Raw genomic sequence first — 26860 nt, 5'->3', positions numbered from 1 at the left:
AAAATAAATAACTAGATTATAGTGGAGGAAAGTGGACAGAGAGAGAGAGAGAGAGAGAGAGAGAGAGAGAGAGAGAGAGAGAATATTTGCACTTAAAATACCAGGAGGTCTGCTGGGCCTTTAGCAGCCTAAAATCTTGCACTAAAATGAATTTTCATATTCTCCATTATGAGTTGCTCCCTAAACCTCTGAAACTACTAGCTTCTTTGAGGATTATCTATGCTGGGAAGAACAAAAACAAAATAAATGTTCTCTTTCAAAACCTGCCTCAAAATCCCTGTCAATATTTACTATGTATTTATAATTTTACACAGTGAAGGATTGATGAGATCGTTAACAATGGATTAGGATGACTCATTTCCCTGTCCTTCATGACGTCTGCTGGGCTCTTTATTTCTCCTGACTGCCTGAAGGAGAAACTCTGACACGTTCTGAGCAGGCTTCCAGAGTTGAAGCAAACCAACCCATTCTTTTACAGTCCCTGAAAGTGACCAAAGAATTCTTCAAATCTCACAAATTTTCTATGTCCTGCCAGCCCCCATGATGCACTCAAGAGCCTTTTTCATTAGACTCTGCAAACATCAGGAAATCTGTTGGTGTCATTCACAATCTCTTTCCGCAGGCAAAACGCTTGGTATCAAGAAGATCAGGATTTGACTTTCATTGACATGTGCAACTCGTGCACAATCTTTCAGATCCTATGATAAAGGGACTGTTATCTGTTACGTTCCAATCCCCGCCCAGGTTTCCTGTGGGTAGGAGGATGAAAGTCAGTTCCTGTAGGTTTTCCAACTGTTCTGCTCAGTAGCAGAGTTATACCTTGCTTTTGCTGCAGTGGGAAATTCTTTCTTCTTTCTGCTGTTGTAGGCCAAGGAACATTCCAGTAGGGTTATGACTAGAGAGCAGACTAGAAATGCACATGATGAGAAATTGCTTTTTAGTATCTTGTTGCATGCCTGAACTCTGCTGATCTATCATACAGCCGTTCTATTTAATGGCTGATTGTAGCAATTATTAAGGAAAACAGATTAGGAAATCGTAAAGGGTTTAGTCCACATCTACATGTTTGTTTATGCTCTGCCACAAAATAAGTTCCAGGGCATTGTGACTGTATTTCGAACATGAAAGTAGGGAAAATATTGATACTGTCCTCAACGTGTTCACTTGAAAGAAAAGCAGTTGCTTTAGACTTAGATTGCATCTCAGAGGAAGACCTCTTCTTATTCAGCTTTATGAATAAAAAAAAAAATTATTAAAGGCAAAACAGTTCCTTTTTTTGGTCCTTATCTAGTCCTGAGTCTTGGTTTTAGGATATTTGTCTAAATTGCCTAAGGTTCTATTTGGCTATGTCGTACCTCTGGGTTTACTGATAAATACGGTCACTGTACTAAGGATCAAAAGTTGGCTAAAAAGGGATTTGCAGTAACAAATTGGGGGGGGGGGGGGGGGGGAAGGAAAGGAAAAAAGCCTGTCAGAAAGTTGTTAGAGATGTAGGAGTCTATTAAGAGCTGGAGAATACTTTTGTCTTTGTATGGATTCACACAGAGCAGAAAAATGTCAGCGGTCTGACATCCCAGAGTGGCTTTGAATTGTCTGAATCACAGAGCTGCATCACAATGACTCATCCTCACTGCAGGCTGGCATCCCTGCTGGGGAAGAGCGGCTGCCTCTCCCTTGCAGCCATTTCAGTTTGCACGGTACCGTTTTCTCCTCCCACTGAAGTTTTTGTTCTTACAGGCCTCTGCGGTTGAGATTGCCCCCGTCACGAAGACAGGCCCTGTTCTGCAGGTGCCGTAGGTCATTTGTTTCTGTATCAGAAGCAAGTATTCCCCCCTCCAAATGCCAAAAGGCATACAAACCCTGTCTGCTGTCACGAGGGGCTTCGCTATAGCTGAAGCCCCTCCCGTGTCAGCGCACAAGAGGACAGTAACACAGGCACCAGTTGCAGCTTGGTACTGCTTGTGTGCACCTCTCCTTTATACCTGCAACATCTAAACCCTTCAGCATAAAGATGCTAATCCTTACCAAACAAGCAAGTGAGCAGCCATGGAAAGAAAAGCCTGTCTAAAATAAGACGGCTAACCAGTGCCATGGATTCTTTGTATTCAGTTCCACTCAGCTCAGAACTACCCTGTCTGGGATGAAATGGTACATACACTGCGTTTTTCACCACCATAGATCGGTCCTGGAACAGCACACAAAGAGCAGATGCTTCACTAACTGTGTGTTCTTCTGCTCTCTCTGGATGTAGATGAGACACTGTGTTTTCAGGGCACATTTCAAAATTGTCACGCGGGGAGAGGGGAAACCAAAACACCATTTTCCAGAAATTGTGGGGTTTATTTTTTTTCCCCCCTCTTACGTCATCTTCTGTAACCTTGGTGACACAGTGGGTGATCTGTCCTTCCACAGAGTCATTAGAATTGTTACTCACTGCATTTTTCACAAGGACTTCTCAGGTGTATGTTGGTATTACCGCCAAATTTGTATCAGCACACTCGGGCTAAGACTGTATAACTTGATGTCTGGCAGAAGTCCTACAGGATTTGCTTCTAAAAATTGATAAGCCCGCATAAGATGAGAGATCAGGCCAGAGAGGCATAATGATAGTGCCCTCCTGAATAAAGCATCCTTTCTTAGAACATCCAAGAAAGAGGTTTTGGGTCTCTGCTGCTACCTTTGTCTTAATAATATTCTCAGACATTCTTGTCCAGATTTTTTTTTTCTTTTAAACTTTATGAACCCATGCTTTGCCTTTTCTTATCCAGGAAACTGAAGCATAGGTTATTTGGTTCAAGTTTTCCTTTGGAGTTGGCAGTAATTCTAAGGCTGAGTGCCAATTCATCGTTCCCATGCTGGATGCTCACATGTCATTTCAACGTTTAATGCAGTTAAATTTTCTAAAACTGTTTGGCTAAGTTTTTCCCTTATTGTCAAATAATCCTTCTTAGAACCCATTTACGAATTCTTTTTTTTCAGAAAGAGCTTTTTGGAGCAGTAAAACTGCATTTATACATTTACACACTACATTTTAATGGGTATTTTTTGATTACAGAAATCAAGTACAATAACTTAAAATTTCTTCAATGAAATTAAGTAAATGGGTCATCACAGGGTCACTGGATGCTCAGAAACAAATTAATTAAGATTTCTTGACTCTTAGGGACAGGTGGTTTTTGTTTTTGTTTGGGCTTTTTTTCCTGAAAATGGCTAAAGAGTTAGGGAACCAGGTGGTTTCACTTAAATTTCTTATCTTTATTTTTTCCATTAATCAGTAATTCTCCACTTCTCTCTGGTTTCTTTTGCAAATTTTGCTCTTTTCTTTAGGAACTAGCCTATGAGAAAAGAGTTAGGATGGTATTTAATCAAAAAAAGAGAAGCCTTAGGGGAGTTCATGATAGCCTTCCCATGTGTAAAAGCTGCTGTAAAGAGGATGAACAGGATGTTCAGCGCACACATTCGGACTTTTGCGGTCTTCTGAGGGTAGGAATTTTGCCTAAATGATCTCCTGACCTTCCTGATGAAGCTTTGTCCTGGTTTCGTCTCTTCTGTTTTTCTCTGAACCTTGAATCACCTTGATGGGAGAAGGCTGCATTCACATTTGGTGGCTATGAAATATGCTTTGCAGCTGTACTGGCAGAGAAGGAACTTTCATCAGTCTAGAGCTTTACTGGTCTGCTCTGCCAAAGGTGTAGTTAGGGAAAGGGAGATGAGATCTTTCCGTAGATGGCTGTGACAGGATAAATAAGCATGTGTGTTGTTTAAGACTATGTATTCCATTTCCAGTGCCGCTGTATCGTACTTGAATACTTTTTAGTATTAGTGATTTTAGACAAATGCTTCTCAAAAAACCCCAACCACAAAAAAAGAACTTCCTCTTCTTTCTCTGCTCTCTTCTTTCAGCTCATTATCTCAGTCCCCAGTCTGCACCCAGGCAGAGCCCAAAAATGAATAATAAGTCTCCCTGTGGGAATGACACTTGCATGACTTCAGAAAGACTAGGTAGAATTACCGCCTTGATGGGAAATTGCTGCTGTTCCTTTATTGGTGTCTTTTAAAGCATGTATTATTCAGTCTTAATGATATTAGGTGTTTCATCTACTAAAATAATGCTTTATTACTTTTCTGTAAGCTTAGAAAGGTTATCAACAATTCTGGGTTCTTTCCTTCTTTTCTATAGATAAGTATATTTTTTAATAGCTGAATTCAGATTGCAGAGGCGACATTGAGACTAACTGGCATGGAGCCAGATTTTGATAGCATCACAGTGTGGTATAGGTCAAGACTTAATTTAGTCTGGCTTCTAGTGTGAACAGATTCTCCTCTAATGTCATCTCTTTGCTCCTGACATAGAATAATAGCGATTTCTATTTACATCTCATTTTCAAGCCATAAAATTCCTATGCTAGTACTAAAAAGGGAAGAAAGGTACAGGATAAAGATAGTGTCCTTGCTATAGTTGAATTGTTTCTGGAAGAACAGAAGTAGGTGTTGGGGACTTGCTTTTCATCCAGCTCTCTTAAAAATGAATAAAGAAAGGTAAGGTCAGGTTTGTATCTTAAAGTCACCTAGTTAGTGTAGCAATATATATTGGTTTCTGTTGTGAAGCCCTCCAGTTTTTAACTTAAATGAATCTGCTGCAGGGGTTTAGTATGTGAAACCTGAGTTTTGCAGAGACTGTAGGTCCTTGTAAGAGAAGTTACACCTAGCTTATGCTTGTAAGTAATATTGTGTCTTGATCTTTATGGTTTTAGACATGTAGTAGAATCACAAACACGTTTTCCCGTCTTTTAGTTCCGTGTCTCTCCTTGCAACTATTTTCTCCTTAAGGTCCTTCTTGAAAAAGTTACAAAATGTATTTTCTCTTTCTCTGGTTTCCAATCAGTTACTTGGGAACTGTGCTGCTGGTTTTGTTTCATAGTATTTGTGTCTTCTCGCTACTTCTTGGGATTTGGAGTTTATATGCGTGGGATCTTTAATCACTATTTTCTGGCATCTTAACATCTTGAATTAATTTAAGCAAATGAAAGAGATCAATAGGTAAGTTCTTAAATGTGCTTGATAGCCAGATGCTTCTGTATTTTGCATGCAGAAATCTTCCAGCTGCTGTCAGGTTGACAAATGAACTGCGTTTTGAACGTGTCCCCCGTTTACTTTCATGGCCAAGCGTTCCGGTATTCCAAACGCCACGTTCTGCCTCTGCGTTGAAGTGTGTAGGCCTAATAGCAGGGAAGCTTCATACTTACCAGTTTAGGATGTAGCACATTTTAATGCCGTCAGAAGTAGTTAATTTTAAACATTTGTAACTATATTCAGACTCAAACTCCAAACACAGAATCTTTTAACTGCTTCAGACTTGCATGGGGGGCACTTGGGGGAGGAGGCACTTATTTCAGTAGCTGGCGCTTGAACCCTAGGATTGCAAATGTAACGCTTTGTCACCTGTGTTCCTTAGAATTGTTTTTTGAATTTTCTGTAGAGTTGCTATAAATCAAAACTGTCTCACCTCAGCATGTATACAGATATCTCAGTTAGTCTTAGATATTATTCTGACCTTTGCAAACAAGCTTAAAAAGTCTATAGCAGTTACTATATTCTCCGATGTTATTTATGGTAGGGACTGCTATCAAAATACACACAGTGTCCTGCTGTAGGAAGGTCCCACCCTCAGAATGTGCAGAGTACCTGTTGTCACAATGTAAAGCCTGGAGGTTACTGACGTGTAAGTTGGAAGGTAGCGCAGCATGTGGGAACAGAATTTAAAAGACGTTATAAACTATGTTATCATCATACTGCTAGAATAGTTTTAAAATTCAAGACATTAGATATCGTAAAGATTTTATTGTTGCTTAATGACTTAGAAACACAGAAAGAGGGAAATCCCACGGGTCTAAGCACAGCCAAAATCTCTGCCAAGGTGCAATTTGGAAAGATGCCATTTAACCTCCAGGAAAAATCCTGCCAGAAGCTTGGACTAATAGCAGTGTTTAGACTCACTGCCCAGATAAATAGACTTTATGGCCTATTGGATGATGACGATACATAAAAATATATGAACAAGTCCCAATAATGGGATAATACCAACATCTTAGTCCTACGTATGACTGAAAATAACAGAGCACTTAACATAGGGCAGCAGGGAGAAACTACCCAGCACCTGTGTTACTGTTCTTGCTCGCCTGCTTTCCCAGGGAAGACAGATCTATGCAGCCTGGTCTTGCTGACTGTCCTCATTTCATATATGCAGAGCCCACTGGCCACATTCAGCCAAACTTAAACAGAGGCATACCTTGGCTCTAAGATTAAGTTTTTTCTAGGTTTGTGAAACAGCTGGGTAGATAAGGAGAAGAGAAATATAACAGTCTCAGTTTGTATCTCCTGCATGAAAACCTTTGTATTACTGTATAACAGAACTCAGCCTTGGGGGGTGAGGGGGTGATGAACGATTAAATGCCCTGAAAGCAGAAAAAGCTTGAATTGTGGCTGGTAGTCAGCAGAGACACAAATTGGTTGGAAGCCAGGCCTCACTAACTCTTGTGGGTGCAAAACTCCTGATTTAGTTATATCACCATGATCCTTAAAATTTCTGCTCACAGCACACAAGTTTGGAAACTGTTTACTTTTCCCAGTAAATTTTTTTGTCTCTTAATTTATCTTTGTATAACATAATTATTTTTGTACTTACACCTATTACTGATTTTCCAGTGTCGTAGTATCAATGTACATCCAGGCTAAATTCTGCTGCCGTTGGCAATGCAAGCCATGGTCGCAGTTCACTTTTGTCCTGTGTCACAATCAGTGGCATCATTTTCTTTCATGACAAGCTTATGTTCAAGTCTCCTTTTATCAATAAAAATGTGTAGCTTAAATCTCCAGATTTCAGTTCCAAAACAGAATTTGTGACTATAACTCATGCTTATGTCTTCTGGGAAAGGAAGATTGGATTCTGTAAAGTTTATAACTAAAAAAAAAATAAATTAAATAGTCCCATCAAATACCCTCACCACACTTGCCCTTGCAAAGAACAGCTGAATGTTGCCCTTAGGTTCTGCATACCTGAATTAGATTGAGAGGTGCTCCTGCCACAGGGACACCTTCGTGGTGCTTTCCAGCTGCAGCGGCACTGGCTACTTCCTTTTCACAGGGGATGCTTTGTCTGGACCCAGGCAAACCTGTGGCTTTGTGGAAGAGTTCCTTTAAGGGAGGAATTCCTGTTCCTCACCATGTAAGAGGCTGCCATTCTAAGTTACAATTTAAAAATGCTGACAGGGAGGGCAGGGCTTCAGTCTCTGAATGACTGTTTGAGGCCAGAGTTTTCTTTTCTGAAGCTATTTTCAAATCACACTTTAATTAAAAAAACCCCTACAGCTAATAATTTGCAGCAGTGGTAACAGATTAAAGCCTGTCAGAAATAACCAGTTTTAAAGGAGATTCCTTTGAACATTTCTTTACAAAACGTTCTCTCAGGCATTAGAGCTATGCTGATAGTGGAAGTCAGGTATAAAACATGTATTGTTGCTTTTCTGTAAAGAAAACTAAAGAAAATCAATAAACATAAATAAGATGTTGCTACTAGTTTGTTCATTTGCATAACTGGCAGGACTCCTAAATCGGTTTGTAGCTGGCTTAACGTTTTAACCCAAGAGAATGTGAAATTCAGCTTGCACAGCAAGGATGACTGTAGGTGACACTCAGAACTTCTCTTCTGAAGGAGCCCACCAAGAGCTTGGGGTCCGCCAAGCTTTTCTCCTCCTTGTCCTTGCTACAGCACAAAGCAGTGCCATGGCCAAAACTAACTGCTCAAAGGGATATACTGTGGGAATCTTGGAAATCTCCAGGCTTTTGAGGATTCATAGAAAAAAAAAAAATCATTTGTTGACTATGACTAGATGAGTTAGCTGTCTGTCTTGTTGGTTCTTTTAAAAAGAAAAAAACCCCACCTATCCTTGATCTTTTTTTCATCCCAATGACGTTTATCTATACACCAGAACTAAAAGCGAGGTTGATTCCTTGCTCACATATGTGTTCGAATAAGATTCAAGATGGCAGAGTAGCCTGAGACACAGAAAAAGGGTCCATTCCCAGAAATAATGATCTTGTACTTCTACAGTCTTCTTAATTTCCCTAGGCATGAGTGAATTCACAGCTTTTTAACGGGTCACTTTTTTAAGAAGATGAAGTAAAATATAATTGAATTTTAAATAAAGCCAACGATAAAGCTTACTGCTTTGTGTGCTAATACAGCAGCAATCTGCTTTTTTTTTTTTTGCAGCACACGCTTCAGTGCCACTGCAGTCAGATATCTGCCCTTCACAAATCTTACAGATTTCTCAGGTGGAATACCTACCTTTACATTTTCTTATAGTTTCAGTAAGTGAACCTCATACCTATTATTCAAATGTCTAGTTGAAAAGTGAAAGAGATATCTTGTTAGTACATATTGCTGTGTGGTGTGAGGCATTGGTTTCATGTGTAATTCTGGCAGCTGGTAGATTTCAAATGTGAGAAGCTTGGCAAGTTCAGCACAGGATAATCTTCAAGCTGCGAGTAGCTTGGATGAAGCCACAGGATGAGATAAAAACAGGAATGACTTTTTTTTTTTTTTTAAAAAGTGATTCATCTGCATGCACCAAATGTAAGAAAGCAGTGACAGTTTTTTTCTTTGAGGTGGACAGTGCAGTTCAGTGCCACCAGCAGAGCTCTGCTATCGAAGAGAGTGCTCGCGTGTTGGAGCACTTGCAGTTTTTCCTATTTGTAGGTGCAGTTTTTCTAACAGAGAACATTTCAATCATGGTTTTCAGGCTCACGTACACGAAGGATGAGGGCCATCCTTATGGAATTTCCCAAGTTGCTTTGTTATTTATTCCTATACTAGGGTAGCACCTCTCATAGACCCCGCTGTGCCCGCCACGTACAAACTCGGCGTAAGAGTTTTGTCAGGTGACAGAGAACCAGCAGCCCGAGTTCAGCGCCGCGGTGGAGCTGCCTCGCTCACTCACGCCTGGGAAGCTCTTTTCTTATATTTAATGAGTCATGTTAAAGTAGGGCCTAGAAACCGTAATCGGAGCAGCAGCATGGGGTAAGAGGGCTGGCTGCTGCGTAAGGCCGGCAAGCTGCAGGGGGCATGCAGCTGGCCGGGCAGGTCCCCCCCAGCCAGGGCACCCAGAGCCCGAGCCAGGCTGGCCCGTGGGCAGGTTCAACCGCGTCTGGACCATCGCGCAGACTCACAGTGACGAGGCAGGTCCAAAGTCGAGCCAGCCCGCGGTCAGGATCAACAGGGTCCGCAGCTGGAGACCCCCCCGCCACAGCTCAGGGCAGGCAGAGGTGAGGGGCCCTGGGCTGGGCTTAAATAGAGCTCCCGGCCCATGGGCAGAGGGGTGTGTGGAGGCCCCAGGTGGGGCTGGTCACGGCTGTTAAGGCCTGTTAGCGCACTGGAGGCCCTGGCAAGAACGCTTTCAGTCTTTAAAACGGGAAGACAGAGTAAAAGGCAGAGAAAACAAGGTTTTCATAAGCCAGCTGTGTGAACAGCTGCAGCTTGTCTGGTTTTATCTTTTTAATGCAAAGATCTGAATGCTCAGTAAATAATGGAAATTGCTGCAAACCCTCCATGTGTGTACAGTCAGTACGTTGCAGGAGCTGTCATGGCAGATACTGAAAAATGAGGAGAAAGAGATTGTCAAGAAGTGGCATTGCAGACAAGCCTGGAAGGGTTTTGGTTTAGTTTGTCCGTAATGCGGTGTGAAAGATAGCATGAATGTGTTTGTGGAGGGAAGGGTAAACAGGCAACAGCAATGGGTGTCGCTGGCTGAGTGGGGGGTCGGGCTGTACCAATTTGCATACATGTATAGTAAGAGCTCTAGTATCTTGTTCGGGAGGTGATGAATAAGGGGTGGGGACATTTAAGAGGTCTGATACATTCTTGTCACTGACAAGAAAATAATTAGTGGTAGCATTTTGTACTGAGAGTGACGTTCAGGAAGACCTGCCTGGGGATGTGTGGCGGCATTGCTGGTGGGGGTTAAGCGTCTGGACGAGAGGCTCAGTGGTTGACCAGCACTGTTTTGAAGACTGCTTTGCTGCTTTGGAGCGCACTACAATTTTCCAAGCAAATGAAACCTAGTCCGTGTTCTTTCCTCCCCCATGCAATTTACATCCTTTTCTCCAAAAGACCTCTTGGTTGTCTTGGAATAAAGAGCATTTCAGCCTCATAGCTCAAATGCAGGGCAGATGGTGCCTTTGCAGGATTTAAATAAGATGTCAGCATGTTGCCACCTGTAAATGCAGTGGTTAGAGCAGTTCTGCAGTGCCGTCACTGGGATGTCAAAAACAGAGGAAGGAGAAATTTTACTTCAGCAAATGCTGTGTACACCAGTTTTGTGAATTGGTTAATGCTGTTCTTTGGCTTGCTGCAGCGCACCTGAGTATACCCACTGCTGCAGCAAGGAGTAGGGATTAAAGCTATGTGGAAGATCATTTTTTCATCTATTTTCCCCAAGGAAAAAAAGAGCAAATAGAAAAAAAAAGAGTTTGAATCAAAGCGAAGTCAGTAATTTCTTCCAAAGCTTGACTTGGAGGGACCTTATACAAAGAAATGGGGAGTAACAGCTTTGACTTCCAGGTTTTGTCACAGTCCTTCCATTTTCCATGATGCCACATATATATTTATTCTGCCATGTTGCTGTAGGATTTCAGTAAATACTTTCATTTTGGTTAAGGTATAGACTGCAATTCAGCTAAGGCTGGTGGCTTTTGGGGGGGAGAGGGAAAATCCTGTACTACTGTTTCCTTGTTTGAGACTTCTTCCGCACATAGCCAAATCAGATGCAAAGCTGATTTCAGATAAAAGAATTAGTGTTCAACTCTATGTACAAATGGTGAACGTGAAGTGATGAATTATTGCTTTAAAAAGAGGAATGAAATGATACAGCTTGCGAAGTTAATTTTTATTTTAATTGTCTTTTATGAATTTCAGAAAACCTTAGCATTAGCTGGAGCTAGATTTTTATTCTAGAAAGGTCTGGGTTCTTACTGCTCCAGTACTGTTTTGTGTATATTTTCTCTGTCTATAAAAGTGTGTCTGTGTCAATACAGTATTTAGGTCTATTTTATGAAAATTAAACCAAATTTTTTCTTACCAGCAGCTGACATCAATCATGCCCTACCCCCTCTCCCAGTAACCTTTGATGCTAAACAATGTTCCAAAAGGAAAATTTATTAGATCACCTATTTAGATTCTCTGACATCATTCTGTCATGGCAATGAAGTGATTTACATGGAAAAATATATTACCTCTGCTTTTAGACAAGATGAGTTTATGATGATTAATGGTATTACTGCAAGTACGAGAGAAACTGGAAGGGGCCAGCCTTTTTAAAGTGAAACATCACCCATGCTCCTTTTTCCTCTTCATTTTCTTCCGCTGTTGTCAAATGGGCTTGGTTTTGAGTAAATTAAAACGTACAAATTAAGCCTTGTAACGGAAGTAAGCCCTGAACGCAGGGTCTCCATGGCAACGTCACTACCTCACGGGAACTAGAGACAGAAGGGAGAAGGCAGTTGGCTTGGAGCGTGCGCCCAAACTGCCGTGTTGGCAGGGGACCCAGATCACGTATCCCATGAGCAGGCGTAGTCGTTGAGGGAGCGGGGTGTTTGGTTTGGGGAGGAACAGGCTAAAGGGTGATCACCTCCAGCCTCCCTCCTGGACAGCGTTTCTATGGTTTTATGGTGCAATGGACTTTGGACAGAGGACTTGGGTACAGAATGGTCATACGAGTGGCAAAACAGTCTTTTAACGAGAAAGCAGAGAGCAAGTAATCTTTTCTGATACATGCCTTAAAATGGCATTTGAAACATCTCCTTTAGCTTCATACGGGGCTGTCTTTTGCCTTAGATGTCATGTAAATAACAAGCAATACACAAAGGCCTGAACCGAGATGAGAAGATGATGCTGAATAAGAACTCTGAAATATTTCCTTTACGTATCCTAACCGAACTGAAACCCAAAGGCCATTAAGGCAAAAGCTGTTCAGCTATGGAAATTCTTAAATTTGGAAAAAATGTGAATAGCGGCATTTTTTCCCAGAGGGCTTATGGAGCAAATTCAGTCTGATAAAAAGGCGGAAAAGGTTGAGGTGAAGCCTGCCGGCAGCTTAATCTGCATGGGAACTTCGCATCAGCCGCAGGATGTCGTATTTGGGAATGAACAGAGAGTAATTTCTGTGTGACAGCTCAAGCACGCGGTGCTGGGGCACCCCGGGCCCTGGCCGGAGGACGGCTGATGGCCGCCTGTGGTGAGCGCTGGGGCACCCGGCGCTGGGCTGTTGCCGCGGTGGCGCTTTGGTGCATAGAAGGTCAGTGCGTTGACATGTGGAAAATGAACTATCAGGGGGAAATGAAAACTGGGTGAATTTATAGTCATGGTTTGTCCTTAGTGACACCGACTGGACAACTGTCTTTACGGGCACGCTTGGCGATGGAAAATCACTTGCTTGGATGCTGTGCCTGAAAAGACATTTGCAAGTAACAGCAAAAGTGTATTCAAAGTAGTAAATGAAAATACACTTACGCAAGTCATATGAACATTTTCAGGAAGACAGCAGTATCACACCATGCATCTTAACTGTGTTATTTTTATCGGGAAGATCAATCTGTGTCTTGCATTAGGCCTACGTTGAATTTAGCATCCTGTGTCAGTTCCCTATATGCAATCTTGAAATTTCAGCACTATCCTCCATTCATTTCTGCCGGCAGTACAGACTCTTGAGGGCTCCTCAGGATAGAACCATCTTTCCTGCATGAGACTGTTGTTTATCAGGAGCCACGTACTGTTGTTCTCCTCTCCTTTGTTTAAATGGCTTGGCTTCTCCTCTGGTACGGGTTATTGGCGTTCTGTTCCCTGCTGCGTGTCATTTGTCCATGTGGCTATTGGTTTTCTATCAGGAGTGATTTCCTTGGAGCACCAGCTAGGACGGGGCGGAAGGAGGTTTAACCCGTCAGTCAGCAGCGCAGACACCAAAGGGTGTGTTGTTCGCTGGAGTGCCTCTGCTTCGGTCTCTGCTGCTGCCATCAACAGCAATTGGTTGTGACTGGCTGTGTATTTGGGTGTGTGTGTGTGGGGGGGGGGGGTTGTTTGTAAACCAGAGTGAAATCTGTATCGCGGGGAATCGTCTCTTGGATGTAATTCCCACCTTGTCCTCCCTGTTCCACCACACAGGTCAGGTGGTCTCTGGCAGACCCGTCACATCGCTACCCGTAAACCCCCGGGGGGGCTGTATGACACCGGTGCCTCAGCGTCTGTGTGACCTGCCTGCACACTCTGGTGCCTTTAGTGACCATGAGGCAGACAGGAGGTGTGTTGAATTGAATTTGGAAGATTTTTTTCCCCCTAGTTTGGCACTTCTGTAATGCTCTGGGCCTTATCCAGAATCCCACAGGCTGTGGCGAAGTTCCGCCAGCCAGATGGTCGCATGATTTCTCTCATGAGGGCTGCTGAGCTGGGGGCCAGCCCCTCTGAATTTCGTGTATCACACCAAGTTTCACTGGTCAAAACTGCCTCAAAATCCAGTTGAGATTTGGACAGTGACAACTCGGTAGGTGAGAGGATGGGTCCTGCTGGCAGGCGTATCATTGCCTTTCCAGCAACCCTGCTCTTGGCTCTTAGTTCGTGATCTGCCAGGTCACCTCTGTTTCCTCTTGAGTCAGTGCCACAGTACGTTGCCAGCAAACATTTGTCAGGTGTTTAGGACAGCCCGAACTGTAGCTACAGCCAGGACGGAGGCTGGGACTTGCACCCCACAGGACTGTTCCCAGCCAGCACGCACAGGGACCTGGCACCCTGGCTGCCCTGGCGTGAGGCTGCTGCCGCTTGGCTAGGCTGGTTGTGCAGATGCAACGGTGATGGCCTTGTTACATCCTCAGTTGACCACGTTGGTACCGCTCGTGCAGCGTTGAGGAGTTGCTGTCGTGCTCTGTGCTTAGACTTGGGCTGCACTAGGCTTCAGCTAAGACTTGCTGTGCAGCTGCGTGGCATCCAACTCATTGCCACCTTCTTACAAGCTGCTTAAAGTAATGGTAGAGTTAAACTGCTTGTTACTGCCAGAGGTTTCAAACAAAGGAGTTTTGACTGACAAAGTCCTGGAAGTTTGCACTGATGTGGTTCTTGCTAATTTAAGTATGGAGAAAGGTTTCCTGTGGCTGAAAACTTAGTTTCAAGGTGAGAGAACAGGCCTTCTGGAGACATCCAAACCATTGTTTAGGAGCAGGCTGCAAGGCATTTTCTGCTGGTATTCTTTTTCTGAATCACTTACTGGTTTAAATATTGAAAGAAAACAGAAAAGGTAGAAAAACTCCCTGTCTACATTCAGCCTGTACCCAGGGCTAAACTGTAACAGTTGCTCTGTCACCTGACAAGCCCTCACCAGCCAGGGAGGGGAATCGGAAAAAGGAGAGCAGACCTGTGGGTGGAAGTGAGAACAGATTTAATGACCACCACCACCACCGACACCGACACACAGAGCTGTACTCAGCCCAAGGAACATCCAGTCGTCACAATGTACCGGAGAGCAGTCCTTGGGAGAAGCCAGAGGAGGAGCAGGAGGAACCCCCCAGGAGCTGCCCCTCCTCAGCCAGCCTCCCCCCTTTATAACGCCCATGAGGTGATGGGGTGGGCCGCACCGGCAGCTCACTGGGGGCAGCTGCCCCGGCACGGCTGGGCTAGGCTCCTGTCCCAGCCACACAGGGACACTCCTACACTTTTCCCATGGGCTCTCCTGCTAAATGAGAAAACGCTTAACGAAGGAACAGAGGCAGTCTTTAATGATGGCAAATTGAGGGGTTTGTTTTGTTTTGTTATGAGACTTTAGATTGCTTTGATTTTCTGGTTGGGGTGGTTGTTGTGGTGTTGTGGGTTTTTTTAAGATGTGTTCATATGTTTGCTATCAGGGGGCTGGGACGTGGCTGCCTTTTACCCCTGGAGCTTTATGCAGAGTTTATACCCTGCTGAAGGCTTCATGCGTATCTGTGGCTGTGGGTGAGCAGGTGAGGAAGAGAACAATAAACGGAGGTGCAGGACAAATTAAAAAAAAAATGCAGGCAGGAGGTGGTTAAGCTGGAAGTCGGGAGCACAACAGTGGCAAGAGGAAGGTGTGTGCAGGGTTTTAAATGCAGTGAGCCGTGCTATGTTTGAGAAGCACGGTCCTCATGTAAAACCATGTCTGACTTATGGCTCTAGCAACTTGAGATCAGCCTGATTGTTATTTTTGCAAATAAATGTTTGTATTTGATTTAAGTATAATTTGGGCATTACTCTCAAGGTTTAAAAACCTCTGTTGTGTGCAAGTCTCACCGCAGGGACCTCATTTCTGAGTGCCTTTGAGCAGGGCAACAACGTGCCTTTTCTTACTCCCAGGAGATTTTCTTAGGGCTCTGCTCGCACTGGTGCCTGGGATTAACTTGGCTATCTTCCCAGCAGAAGCAGAGCTGCTAGATGCCCTGCACGGTCTCTGACTTAAATAACTTGCTTCCTTCCTTTCTGGACTTTAAACAACCTTAAAACCAACATTTTGCTATCTGAATTACAGAAATGTTACGGGTATTATAGGTACTCTTCATGTAAAGGATGAGTAGCATTAATACAGCTGGAGAACTAAGTGGACCACGTTATCACTTTTCAAGAGCCAAAAAGTTGCTTTGGCAACAACACAGAAGAGACTGCAGCACGCAGAGATGACAGGTCACAGCATGCAGAACTCTTTCCATCGAGATGGAGCACTGGGGTTTGGGGTTTGTTGTCTCTGAAGCTTTATTAAAAACAGAGGCAGCGGTGAGATTGAGCGCTCTACTGTAGTCATTCACTGGGTAGATACTGTATTTTCTGTGTGTTCTAGGAGAATAAAACAATGGCAACAACAAAATCTCTGGAGAACAAAATGTTTTTACCTGTGATTCGTTTTAGTAGTTGTGGCGCTTACTTTCCCCCCCTGCAGCTTACTGTATTTCAAACAGCTCACGTGCCGATAGACATGCCTGCACGTTCCACCTAACGTTGCCACGATCAATGGAAAAGGAGAGGGAAACTAAAGCTCAGAAAACTGGTTTTGGAAGACAAATAACTGCCAGACCTGATGCATTTATACATCTATGTATGTATGTATATGTATATACATGGTAAAAATAATACATTGAGAACACGTATCTGAAATAGCGTCTGTACGTTATACTTGTTCCTTATAGTCAGATAAATGTAAATCTGTGTCTCCTTTCCATTGAAAAATGCTTCTGATTTCTGTTTTCTACCTAGAGAGTTAACAGCCCAGGGAGGTGAGTCCATGAGGGTGCCTGGCTGCAGGAGAAGCAAATAAGGAAGGAAGAAAAGAACACTTCCAAACCGCACTAGTACAGAGGCAGCACGGAGGTAAGAAATGAAGACGAGGAGCCTGAGGAGCTCCAGCTAAAATCCTAAGCCTGAACAATTCTCCTTCACAGGGGTCAGAGTAACACAGCGTAGTCCCGGCTGAAACGTAGGTCAGCCAGCTGGATTTGTGTTTAGACATTTATGAGTAAACGAGGTAAATTAATCATAGGGTGGTTTGCTTCTCAAGTTGTTTGCCTCAAGATGTAAACCAGAACGTTTGTTTATGTAACACCAGAAACATTTTGGGGAAGAAACACTCCCCTAATAGACAGCCTATGGACAGGATTACACAGTCGCACTACATTTGTAGTAATGTTAATTCTTAACAATGGGATTTCTGCCAGAACCTGAACGCCCTCTCTGATAGAGCAAGCAGAGGTTAAAGCCATCATAAGTCGTGTAGTAATTTACTGCCTGTATTGTATGGGAGCTTGCTTGCCTTTTTTTTTTTTTTTAATAAATAAAGAATTCAAGCTGTGCTGCTGCTTAATAGATCATCACCCGACCCCGGTACTGACGGCGGAGGCACACTGAAGCTCCCCAGCAGCTATCAGAGTCCAGCGCCTCACCTGCGTTGGCACGAACTTACCTGCTGCAAGGGTCTCCTCGGCAGGCTGGCAGGCGTGCACCATCTCCGCCTTGACCTTGTGTCAAGGTTTAGAGAAGAAAACCAGTAACCAAACCCCACGGCCAATGCCAACCAGGCTGTAGCCCCAGTCACTCCAGTCACGCACGCTCTATTCTGCTGGTACCTAAGCATCTGATGGGCAGTGACTGGAGTGAAACCTGGGAGCTGTTCACAGGGGTCTTGCGTTTCAAGCGTTCTTGTTTCTTTCTAGATTGTCGTCTCTGGTTTCTCCTGTATAGCAGCGGCAGGATCACGGAGGAGCGTTCATCCATACATTTGTGCACGCCTGTCATGCAAAGGAAGCTCCAGAGGAAACCGCTGAATCTTGCAGAGGTATGGCTCACGTCCGCACACGAACACTGCTGTGTCTCCAGCTGCAAACAGCAGCTGTTTACGCACAGCAGTCAGCGTGACGCGCGGTTCGCCCTCGCAGAGCACAGCGTGTCAGACTGCTGAGCTGTTCCTCTTCAGCAGGCAGCACAGGTCGAACCAGTCGGAACCGCTGGGCATTACTGCCTGCCAAGCGCCAGGGAAGGCGACTGACTGACTACGTGGCGCGCTCGTCCTTCGGCGGGGTGGCTGCAGCGGTTCCAGTGGCTGGTAACGTCCCCCTCTGCGCGGCACAGCACCGTGTCAGCGGTGCATTGTGGGCCAAAGGCAGGGCTAAAAACTGTGGGGCAGAATTCCACCATGATCTGATCAGCAGGTTGCTGCCCGTTGTGCTTTTGAACATAAGTTCTGTTGCTTTTTAAAACCAGCATAATAGTTGAACCACAGCACTTTAACGTGATGCTCAGAAACAGTGCCGTAGCTATAGAGGTTCCTGTTCAGTTTGGTAAAATGGTAAAGGGTGAGGGGAACTGGTTAAAAAAAAATGCCCAGTTGTCTACATACCTCATAGGACTTAAGTGTGATTTTACTGCAAGGTGACAAGGCTACCTTGTGCATGGCACCTAAAAACCTGAAAATACATAGTTTGTGCCTGTTGCCAAGATCACAATTTACTTACTAGACTGACAGAGCTGCAAGTTATTAAGGACTGAATCTCTGTATCGATCTGTACAGTACCCTTCTAGCTCGGGTTCGAGCAAAACATGGTAACTGGTATGTGGATACAAATGAGAGGGTAACATCCCACGTGGCTGGTTCCATCTGCCTCATGAAGCAGCAGTGACTCACAGCAGCATGGCTACGATACCATGAATGTGCACTCGAGAGAAAGGGGCTGTCACGTCAGCCACCCTCTTAATGCCAGATCAGTGCAAGGCAGGTACCGTCCCTTTCAGCCTTGTCTTTTAATGCTAACAACAACAACAACAACAACAACAACAACAACAACAACAAAGTCTTCCCGTTTAAGGAGGCTCGTCAGGTCTGATACATTTGGTTTTGGGACAAATACCAGGACTCTGTACACAGACACGCTCCGGTGGGCAGACAGCGTAAGCACCAAGTGAAGAGCTTCAACGGAAACCACGAACTTAGAGCTGGAAGCCAGCGGGTGATTCCGCTTGCGGAGCCTTCACAGGAGCATCGTTCTGTACAGTAACAAAGGGACGTCAATGCCCGCCCAGGAAGAGGCAGGGCGGCTTTAGCACTGGGGAAGTTGTAACTGCACGGCCCAAACTCTTCGTTTTGTTACTACCCGCAGCTCCGGCGCAGAGCTGCTCGTTTGCCGTGTGGTTACAGGCCCCCTGAAGGAACACGGACGTGCCTGGTCTTGGTGCTTTGAGCGGTACGTACAGCCGGGACGGGCCTTGGAGTAAGGCAGCGTTACAGAAAACCTGTGCTTTGGTCGGAACGATCAGAGTCTTGTCAGCCATCAGCATAAGAACACAACCTCAGTTGGTGCCGTTTTTAATGATCAGAAAGAATACATTGTAAAACAAAAAGTGAAAAAATTCCAGCGTGATACTTATAAACAAAGAACAAATAGAAAACAAAAAAGCTGCGGGTTTGCCTGATTCATAGTATTTCTAATACAACAGATCACTCGTCTGAGGTAACACCAGCAATAACTTTTTAGTCCTTCAAGGACTGCTCAAAAATTCGGAACAGCAGCAGTAACGCACGTTACGTTAAAAGCGAGACGTGATTTTTAACTCGAGCCCATCCCTTGCCCTCGGCAGTCAGGGATCTGTGGTTGCAAGCAGAAAACTGGAAGTCTGTAAGTCTGTACAGCAGGAGCTACGGAACGTCCGAGTCCCACATGGCACGTCTGTAGCCCTGTCAGTACTTGGAGTACAGCTGATGACGTAAAAATCAGACATTTCTACAGAGAAAAGACTTGGTTCCAGAACAGCCCTTAAGAAATTTAGAATGCTGTTAGTTTGCACAAAATAGCCAAACAGAAGATGAATTCAGAAGTCCAAATTTTGGCATGAGGTAAAACCATGTGCATTTATTTCATCTGCATTCTAGAAGTAGTAAGCATAAAATTAAATCTGTTGACTGTAATGAATTCAGTCACACAAGTGCAAGTCTTCAGCTAGAACGTGTTTTATGGCAGTTTATTTAAAAAATGTACCAGTAAATCATAAAAGAGGGATCATGTTCATTTAACGTTTATTGAAGTATACAGGAGGTTTTCTTTAGAATCAAATATGAGCATGAATATATGGCCAAACGTAAAATCTATCAAATTCAGTGAAAATTTTCTGACTTTAAATAGTAGCTGTAAGAATGACCAATATATATTCTTTGTTACAACCGCCCTCACTCTACAAGTAAAAAAAAATAATAAACATTCAGTAAACATTCTTTCCTAAGGTAGTTTCCCTTATATATCAGTGATTTATCCATTTCTTGTATACATAACTTTTTAAACATACCAATCAGTGGTTCTCACAATTGAAAAATAAAAGCACAAAAAAGTTTACACTCTTGTACAGGTAAATAAAAGATCATCTTGAATTAAACTGTATATCCTTAAGGGCATAGTATAGTTTCAATTTCATTACCTATTACATAATTAGCTTCTTACATACAAATATGGACATATTTGGCTTGTGCTTCAAAGCCTTTGTGTCTAGAGAGTCCATGTCAATTCACCTCATAATTTGAAATCGGCGGGCAGGTCTTTGCTGCTGCTGGGTTTAACCTGTTCGTGCAACACAGTCTCGTCGGAACTTGTGGCGGCGCTGCACTTTTCCGGGGAGTCGTCAGCGTCTGGATCCAGACCTTCCGGGCAGGGAAGCTTCAGCAGTTCTTCCCGCAGCTGAGCTGTATGACGCTGAACACACAAAGAGACGTCAGCGGGGAAGACCAGCGTTAAAACAGAACTTTCACAGTGTTAGACACCGTCCGGCAAAAAGGAGCGAGCCGGAAAGGTGTGGATGTCCTGCTTCAGCGACGGATAAACTCGTCCCCCGTGTTTAAGGACTGGTACTTCCCTTGCAGTGACAGAATAATTAGCAAGTGCTGCTAATTCAAGGGACAAATTAACGGCAGCAAACAGAACGGCAGCAAGCCAGCGCATCAAGGCAAAGTGCCGTGTGTCTGGCAGCTGAGTCACATCTGCGTTCCGTGTCCGCAGCAGGAACTGCCTTGGACACGTGAATTTAGAGAGGTCATGGCGAGCTGTGTGACAGGGACAGACAGATTCGGACACTGATATGCAGTAACTAACAGCAACTTCATTTTGAAGACCAGTCACACGGAAAGAATGCCAGTCTAGCAACAGAAAACAGCGTGAAGATTTTTTTTTTTTGGTTCCTCAGGAAGAAAAAAAAGTCTGTTGTCTGTGTGGACACAAAATACACAAACGATAGGGCTCGGCTGGGAAGGAAGAAACTTCTATCGACAGTTGTAACTGTCGATAAAAGATTAACAGTGTAAAACCAACTATAATGGACCACAGTTTAGTAACTGTGCTTGTCTATTCAAAAAGCTTGTTTTCTGGCAAGATACTGGTGGTAGTACAGCTTTATCATAAGCCCCCACCCACCCTTAGAGAGAATAAAATAAACTCTGAATATCTTACATAAATATTTATAGCAGAATAGGCAGGGCAGGCACTAAAGGAAAATCTGACTTGCAGAAGAAAATACCACGGCAGTGGAGCGCACAGGCACCTTCTCTCTCGGCAGCCGGGATACTGGGCTGTGTCTACACGTTTTAAAGGTGCTGGGGTGTTCTGTCATTGTTACTACAAAGCTCAGCTGCTGAGCAGTTTCATTGCCATTTGCCATCTTTGGATTAAAGAATATAAAATTATAAGAAGAAGTCTCACCTTTAGAGCTGCTGCGTGATGGGACATAGTCCTGCCTACCCGTTTGTCACTGCTGTACTGCTGGATGTCCGCTATCCACTCCTCACACTGAGCCATGATCTCCACTCTTTTCAAGTAAAAATGTTTGTGGATGACCTGCAAGAAAACATTCCGAATGGAAGGAGCTGCTCCTTGTTTTCCAAGAACCATGTGCTTTAACACCACAAGAACTGCAAGACCCCTATGTCTACCTGGATATAAGGGGGGGGGAGGGGAGTGTAGAGGAAAAAAAATCAGTATGAGGACAATTCAGCATTGATAAATCGTGGAATTTCTGTCCTTGGAGGTTTCCAAAACTCAGCTGGAACCTGGTCTGAACTCAGCTGATCCTGTTCTGAGGAGGTGGTTGGCTTGGACATCTCTTCCAGTCTGCATGAACCCACGACTCCGCGCAGCCTGCCACGTCAGCCTGCACGTGGGTGACCGGGCGAAGGCTCACCGAGTGCCACGAACCCAGCTCCACGCCCGGGAAAAGCAGCGGCAACAGCAGAATGTTGGGCGCGTTCTGCGGTTCAAGGATGATCTTGCTGCACAGGCACTAGGTACGAATGTCTTGTTGGCACAGGGGCAGGGTTACACAGACAGTGTTAAGGCTTTTATCGTCGCCTTCACAGTCCTGTTTTATTAAAGAACCACGGCAGGAAATAGAAGCACCGGGTCTCCTCCTGTCACCCACCGCCTGCTGCCTGAACAGAGGGAAGAGAGAAGCAGGAGCGCTGCCAGCAGCGTGAGCATCGGAACGTAGCATGCTTCTGCACCGAGGGATCATACCAGCTGGTGCGGCAGATGTGCAACCGCAGTTACGTGCCGGGGGCAGAGGCAGCGCCTCTGGGGACACCAAGCTGCCCAGGCAAGAGTAGCTGGAGCTGCCCACAGTTTGGGTGAGAACCAGTATTTGATCGCACAGTAATTTTGGTATTTCTGTACAGATTTGAGTTTTAAAAAACCCAACCAATCAACCCTCAGACAAGGTTGTGAAGCTCTACTTAGTGTTGGCTTTGTCTTAAACAGTTTTCTAAAGCTCTGCCTGGTGAAAGAAACAGTAAAAGCAAAGAAATTTTATGAGCACAGAGAGTTCTTGGCAGTATTGCAACACAATTGACAAAATCATCTTTCCCTCTAGAGGTCAGAGCACCCAACTATCTGTCTGAAGACAAACTGCACATGAAAGGATAACAGACTTCAGTTCTGGATGCGTTCCTTCTGTCCGTAACGGAGCCTGGAAGAACTCCCAAGATGGGCAGTTTAGATCTCCGGAGCCGACCTGTCATTTCAGATGCTGAAGGGAAGACAGCTCAGGTTTGTGAAGACAAAAGATCTTGGGAGCTGAAGGATGCACGTTCTTTCTTAGCCCTCCGTTTTCAGGGTGCCTTTGCCTTTACGTTACGGAGTGGCCATCATTGCTGGGGTTCCTACACACCCTACAAAACCCTGGAGGCCTTAACACCAAGCTAGACTCTCGGAGATGTTTTCAACATCTGCCCTTTGGTAACCACGTGCAGTGCCCAAGTCACCTGTCCTCGGGGATCGACGGGTTTCCCAGTGAAATGGCACCGTTTGGACACACCTCACTGCTTTCCCTCCTGGGGGGAGGCAGGACGTCGGCTCTCGAGCTGCCTTTTCCACACGCAGTCACAAAGCTCAGCTGTAGCCTAAGCGCAGTACCGCTGAGATGCTTTTGGGAAGTGCAGTACCAGCAAACTGGGATTCATTTACCAAACACTGCGATACTGCATATCCTTCATCTCCGCACACGTGCGAAGAAAGATGGAGCGCTGTTGTCAGGAGGGCCACCATCTTCCCTTGTCTTCAATTCGGTTAAACTTAGGTAATTTGAGGACTTTTTTTGCAGAAGTGCAATTGTTACGTTTCACGAGGAGGTTGTTTGATTATGTGTCACAATACCATCTTTACCGTTGTCTTCAACTTAGCGAGTAAAACACCAAAGAGGAAATTTAGGACAACCACTGTGTTTTTCTCCATTAATTCAAGACACCAGAGTACACTGCAGGTCCTTTTCCACCTGCACGTGGATAAAATACGTAATTGTCATGTAGGTGACGGGTCTATGGTTTCTTATTCCACAAGATACGGTCATTTCAATGGAAAAAAGGTTTTTGCATTCCACAGGATGCTTTCATGGACAGCAGGGAAGGGGTGGGAGACGACCCCCTCACTCAGATACCACACTTAGCAGTGTGCATAATCCTGAAACAACTACGCTTTTTCAGCTTTTGGCATGCAGGCTGTTGGAAGCACGGGTGATGGTACAAGATGGCGCCACACCTCAGTTTAGAAGTGGCAACAGTTTTAGTGGTTCAGAGTAAAATGTGGTTTTCTCTAAGTATTTTCTGGTAGTGCCGTGTGATTACTCTAGTTTGACCAACCGTTGGGCATTAACATTCATACAGATTCTCATACTTTGTGTATCTTCAACTCTTTTTTTTTTTCCTTGAATCCTTTGCCATGTATGTTCAAGCCCCTGAGATCTGTTTGACCTGTTTTGACAGCCCCTCTCCCAGAAAAGAGCCCCCAAAGTCAGGCGCGTCCTTATTCACGCCAGTCCCGACAGTCAGGTGCCCCAGGGAACGAGGCGGCGGCTAGACTGGACGTCTCACGCGCCATGTTTCCAAGTATTTGTGTTACTCCTCACACGCAGACAAGATAAATAAACAGATCAACACGGTATTCACCGTGTCTCACAAAACCCACCTCCTTAAAACACGGGGATGGATTTCTGATTTGTTCCAGCATCGCCCACTTGACCGTTGCCTGCCGTATGTTCCCGTCGTACTCCCTGGAGCTCTGGGTGCCGCTCGGTGTGCCTCTGGACCGTTCATAGCCCGGCTCGTTGAAATACGGTTCTGCCACCAGTATCAGGGACTGGACAGACACCAACACCTGTTCAGAGAAGAAACGAAGCGTTAGAATTGTGCCACCCACTTGTTTTCACACGTACACATAGCTGGGCTTGCCGTGTATGCGAAACCACTCCTATGGCAAGTCCTGTCACTGGCAGTACCAGTTACTCGCCAAGCAGGGAACGTCCTTGCTTCCGAACCGACACTGTTACTGCACAGAAAAAACTAAGCCCTATGACTGTGTCCTGCGACTGAGAGAATGACAGATGTCAATGAAAAACTAACAAAAATACAAGTGTAAGTAAAAGAAAATGTTTAAAGGAAGAGATGTCGATCGCACCCTTTTATAAAGGAAGTGTATTTATTGTTTGTCAAGATCTCAGTCAACAATTCTCGAACTTTCCCTGTGGATAAGCTTACCAGTTCTTCTAATTCGGAATGAAATGGAAAAGGAACGAGGGAGGTGAAATGCAAACCCCTGAAGCTGATCTTGATATACGCACTCTCCCATTTTTCCTTTCAAATGCATTCAATTGATTTAGGAATGTTTTTAGCCCCTTAGTTTCAGATTTTACATGTAACACTGTGGGTCACATGCCATTACACAAAACCTCAGTCCTCTTGAGACAGGAAGGAAAAAGTTTTCAGTTCTGTATCAACAAAGCACCAACTATTCAGTGATAAGGAAACAACAGTTTTGCCCCTTTCAATTTTATTATCAAGTACATGCGGGAATAGATGCTTACATACATACGTATGTACCCAAATATTCCTCATAAAAACCAAAGAATTAAATAGATACATAGGGCACTTAGGAATCCACATGTGTATGTATTGCATATTCATGATTAGATGGCTCCCTAATTTTTCCAGTATTGGAATGTTTGTCACTGCCACCTCGCTGTTGTACTTAGCCAAAATCATGTTACATGCAAAACCGCTGTTAGGTAAGCAGAAAGACATAACTGACTTTTGTTGAAATGTGAAACGAAGGATGGGTTTTTCTTACATACACAGGCCAGAGTCCAGCTAGAATTTTAGGGATGACAATTCTGTGACACAAACCTAGTTCCAGGACCATAAAGAATTCAAAAAAGGTTATTTGAACACCTACATTTCCACCAATATTGTAAAACTGATGATACGTCACACGCCGCAGAACGGCATTTCCAGCACCCGGCATACTTCGGTGCAAGACATCCACCGCAGGAGATGAAAAATGTCAGGGCAGCTGTTTTGGGAACCGACTCTCCTCCCAGCCTGGCTACAGTTCAAAGCTCAGAGCCACCCCCTCATTTAGCAGCCCACTTTGTGAATCTGGGTACGGAAGACAACAGTCCTGCTTTTCCTTGGAACACGCCGGATGTGCAGCCGCCATCAGACAGACACCGCGTCAGCCACAATTCAAGGCTCTGGCTCTTCCACAGGGCCGTGCCCCGCGAGGGGGCAGCTGTGCCCTGTGCTCCAGCGGGCGCTCCCGCCGAGTTTCTCCTGCAGCGGCAGCGCCAGCACAGAAGCACTCCAGCCGTCCGCGCGCTCGCCCCACGGACACAACACCGGAGCAGGAACGGGCGTGGCAGCAGCCGCCCGGGAGCCAGCTGAACGACCCAGGGGACCTCAGCCCCACCGCCACCTCACAGAAAGACGCCCTCCCTCCTCCCGGTGCCATGACACTTTCTGCCTGTACGTGCTGTGCTGTAACTACAGCGCGGAGCGGCAACGCAGGGCAGGCCAGTCTGTGTCCTGACAGACAGGGCACGTGGCTGTGCCGTGGGGGATGTGAACCAGCATCCCCTGTCGGGCTGAGAAGGAAAAGGAAACACGTGTTTCTGAGTCCCAGGCAGGTGCTCCCACTAGCTGCTGTTCCGGAGCATCACCTCCCATGCCTGCCATGTGTTCAACTAGAAGCAGCCATGGCTATTCTGTGTCACCTTTAAAAATCAATATACAGCACGTGCCAGCAAGAAAATGGCCACTTATGACACTAAAAAAGGCAGAACGCTAACGCAAGTGTGCTGAGCCAAGGTAAGAGTACTTCAGGTCCAAGGCTTCAGGTCCCTACGGTGTTTTGGTTGGTGATCTGTGGCCTTTCTGTGTGGCTGGAAGTAGTTGGGGTTTGCTTTTGTAATTTTTATATTTTAGGTCAGTATCTATCTATCTATATTTAAATAGCTATGGTAGAGAAATACGATACTACGCAGCATTGTACTTTCTTGGCCTTAATAACCAGTTGTTACTTTGAATTATAATTGCAACGAATGAGACACTCTAAACTGATCTTCCAGTTTCATTTGGGTTATAAAAGTTAATTTCTGAACAATTTTGGGTGGTCTGACAATGGTTTAATCTTTGAGCCAGAAAAAACATGTCGTGCTTAATTCTTTCCAAACAATTTATTTAGTCCTGCAGCTGTTTTCCATTTAACAGCTATAAAGTGTTTTTCTCCCAATATGGGGGGGACACACTTTTCTAAGAGCTTTCTTACTGTTTTCAGAATGAAACCCTAAAACCACTTTCAAACTTGAAACTTAAATGCTGCATGAGATTTCTAGCAGTCAAATTCAACATTTTAATCTAAGAAAAAAAGACTTCAGTGAATATAAGGCTTCATAATACTTGAACCTTTCTACACTGATTTATTGTTACAGCCCAAAATTTCAGTTCATCTCTGGATTAAGCAGTTGTATCTT

General features: G+C 44.6%; 1 protein-coding gene across 1 annotated transcript in view; it reads right to left on the bottom strand.

The window, feature by feature from the left end:
- Positions 1-18880: 18880 nt before the first annotated feature.
- BIRC6 (baculoviral IAP repeat containing 6) overlaps positions 18881-26860 on the bottom strand; it is a 188164-nt gene continuing 180184 nt past the window's right edge. The window contains exons 72-74 of the mRNA XM_086461818.1: positions 24022-24210; positions 21271-21405; positions 18881-20271 (exon numbers count right to left, since the gene is read on the bottom strand). Of these exons, the coding sequence (XP_086317944.1) occupies positions 20092-20271; positions 21271-21405; positions 24022-24210 (504 nt within the window). The 3' untranslated portion in view covers positions 18881-20091. The remainder of the gene's footprint in view (positions 20272-21270; positions 21406-24021; positions 24211-26860) is intronic.

Source organism: Leptosomus discolor, chromosome 2 (assembly GCF_034619465.1).
Source record: "Leptosomus discolor isolate bLepDis1 chromosome 2, bLepDis1.hap2, whole genome shotgun sequence".
Classification (NCBI taxonomy): Eukaryota; Metazoa; Chordata; class Aves; order Leptosomiformes; family Leptosomidae; genus Leptosomus; species Leptosomus discolor.
Note: the sequence above shows the minus strand (reverse complement) of the source record. Positions and strands in the feature narration are given on the sequence as shown.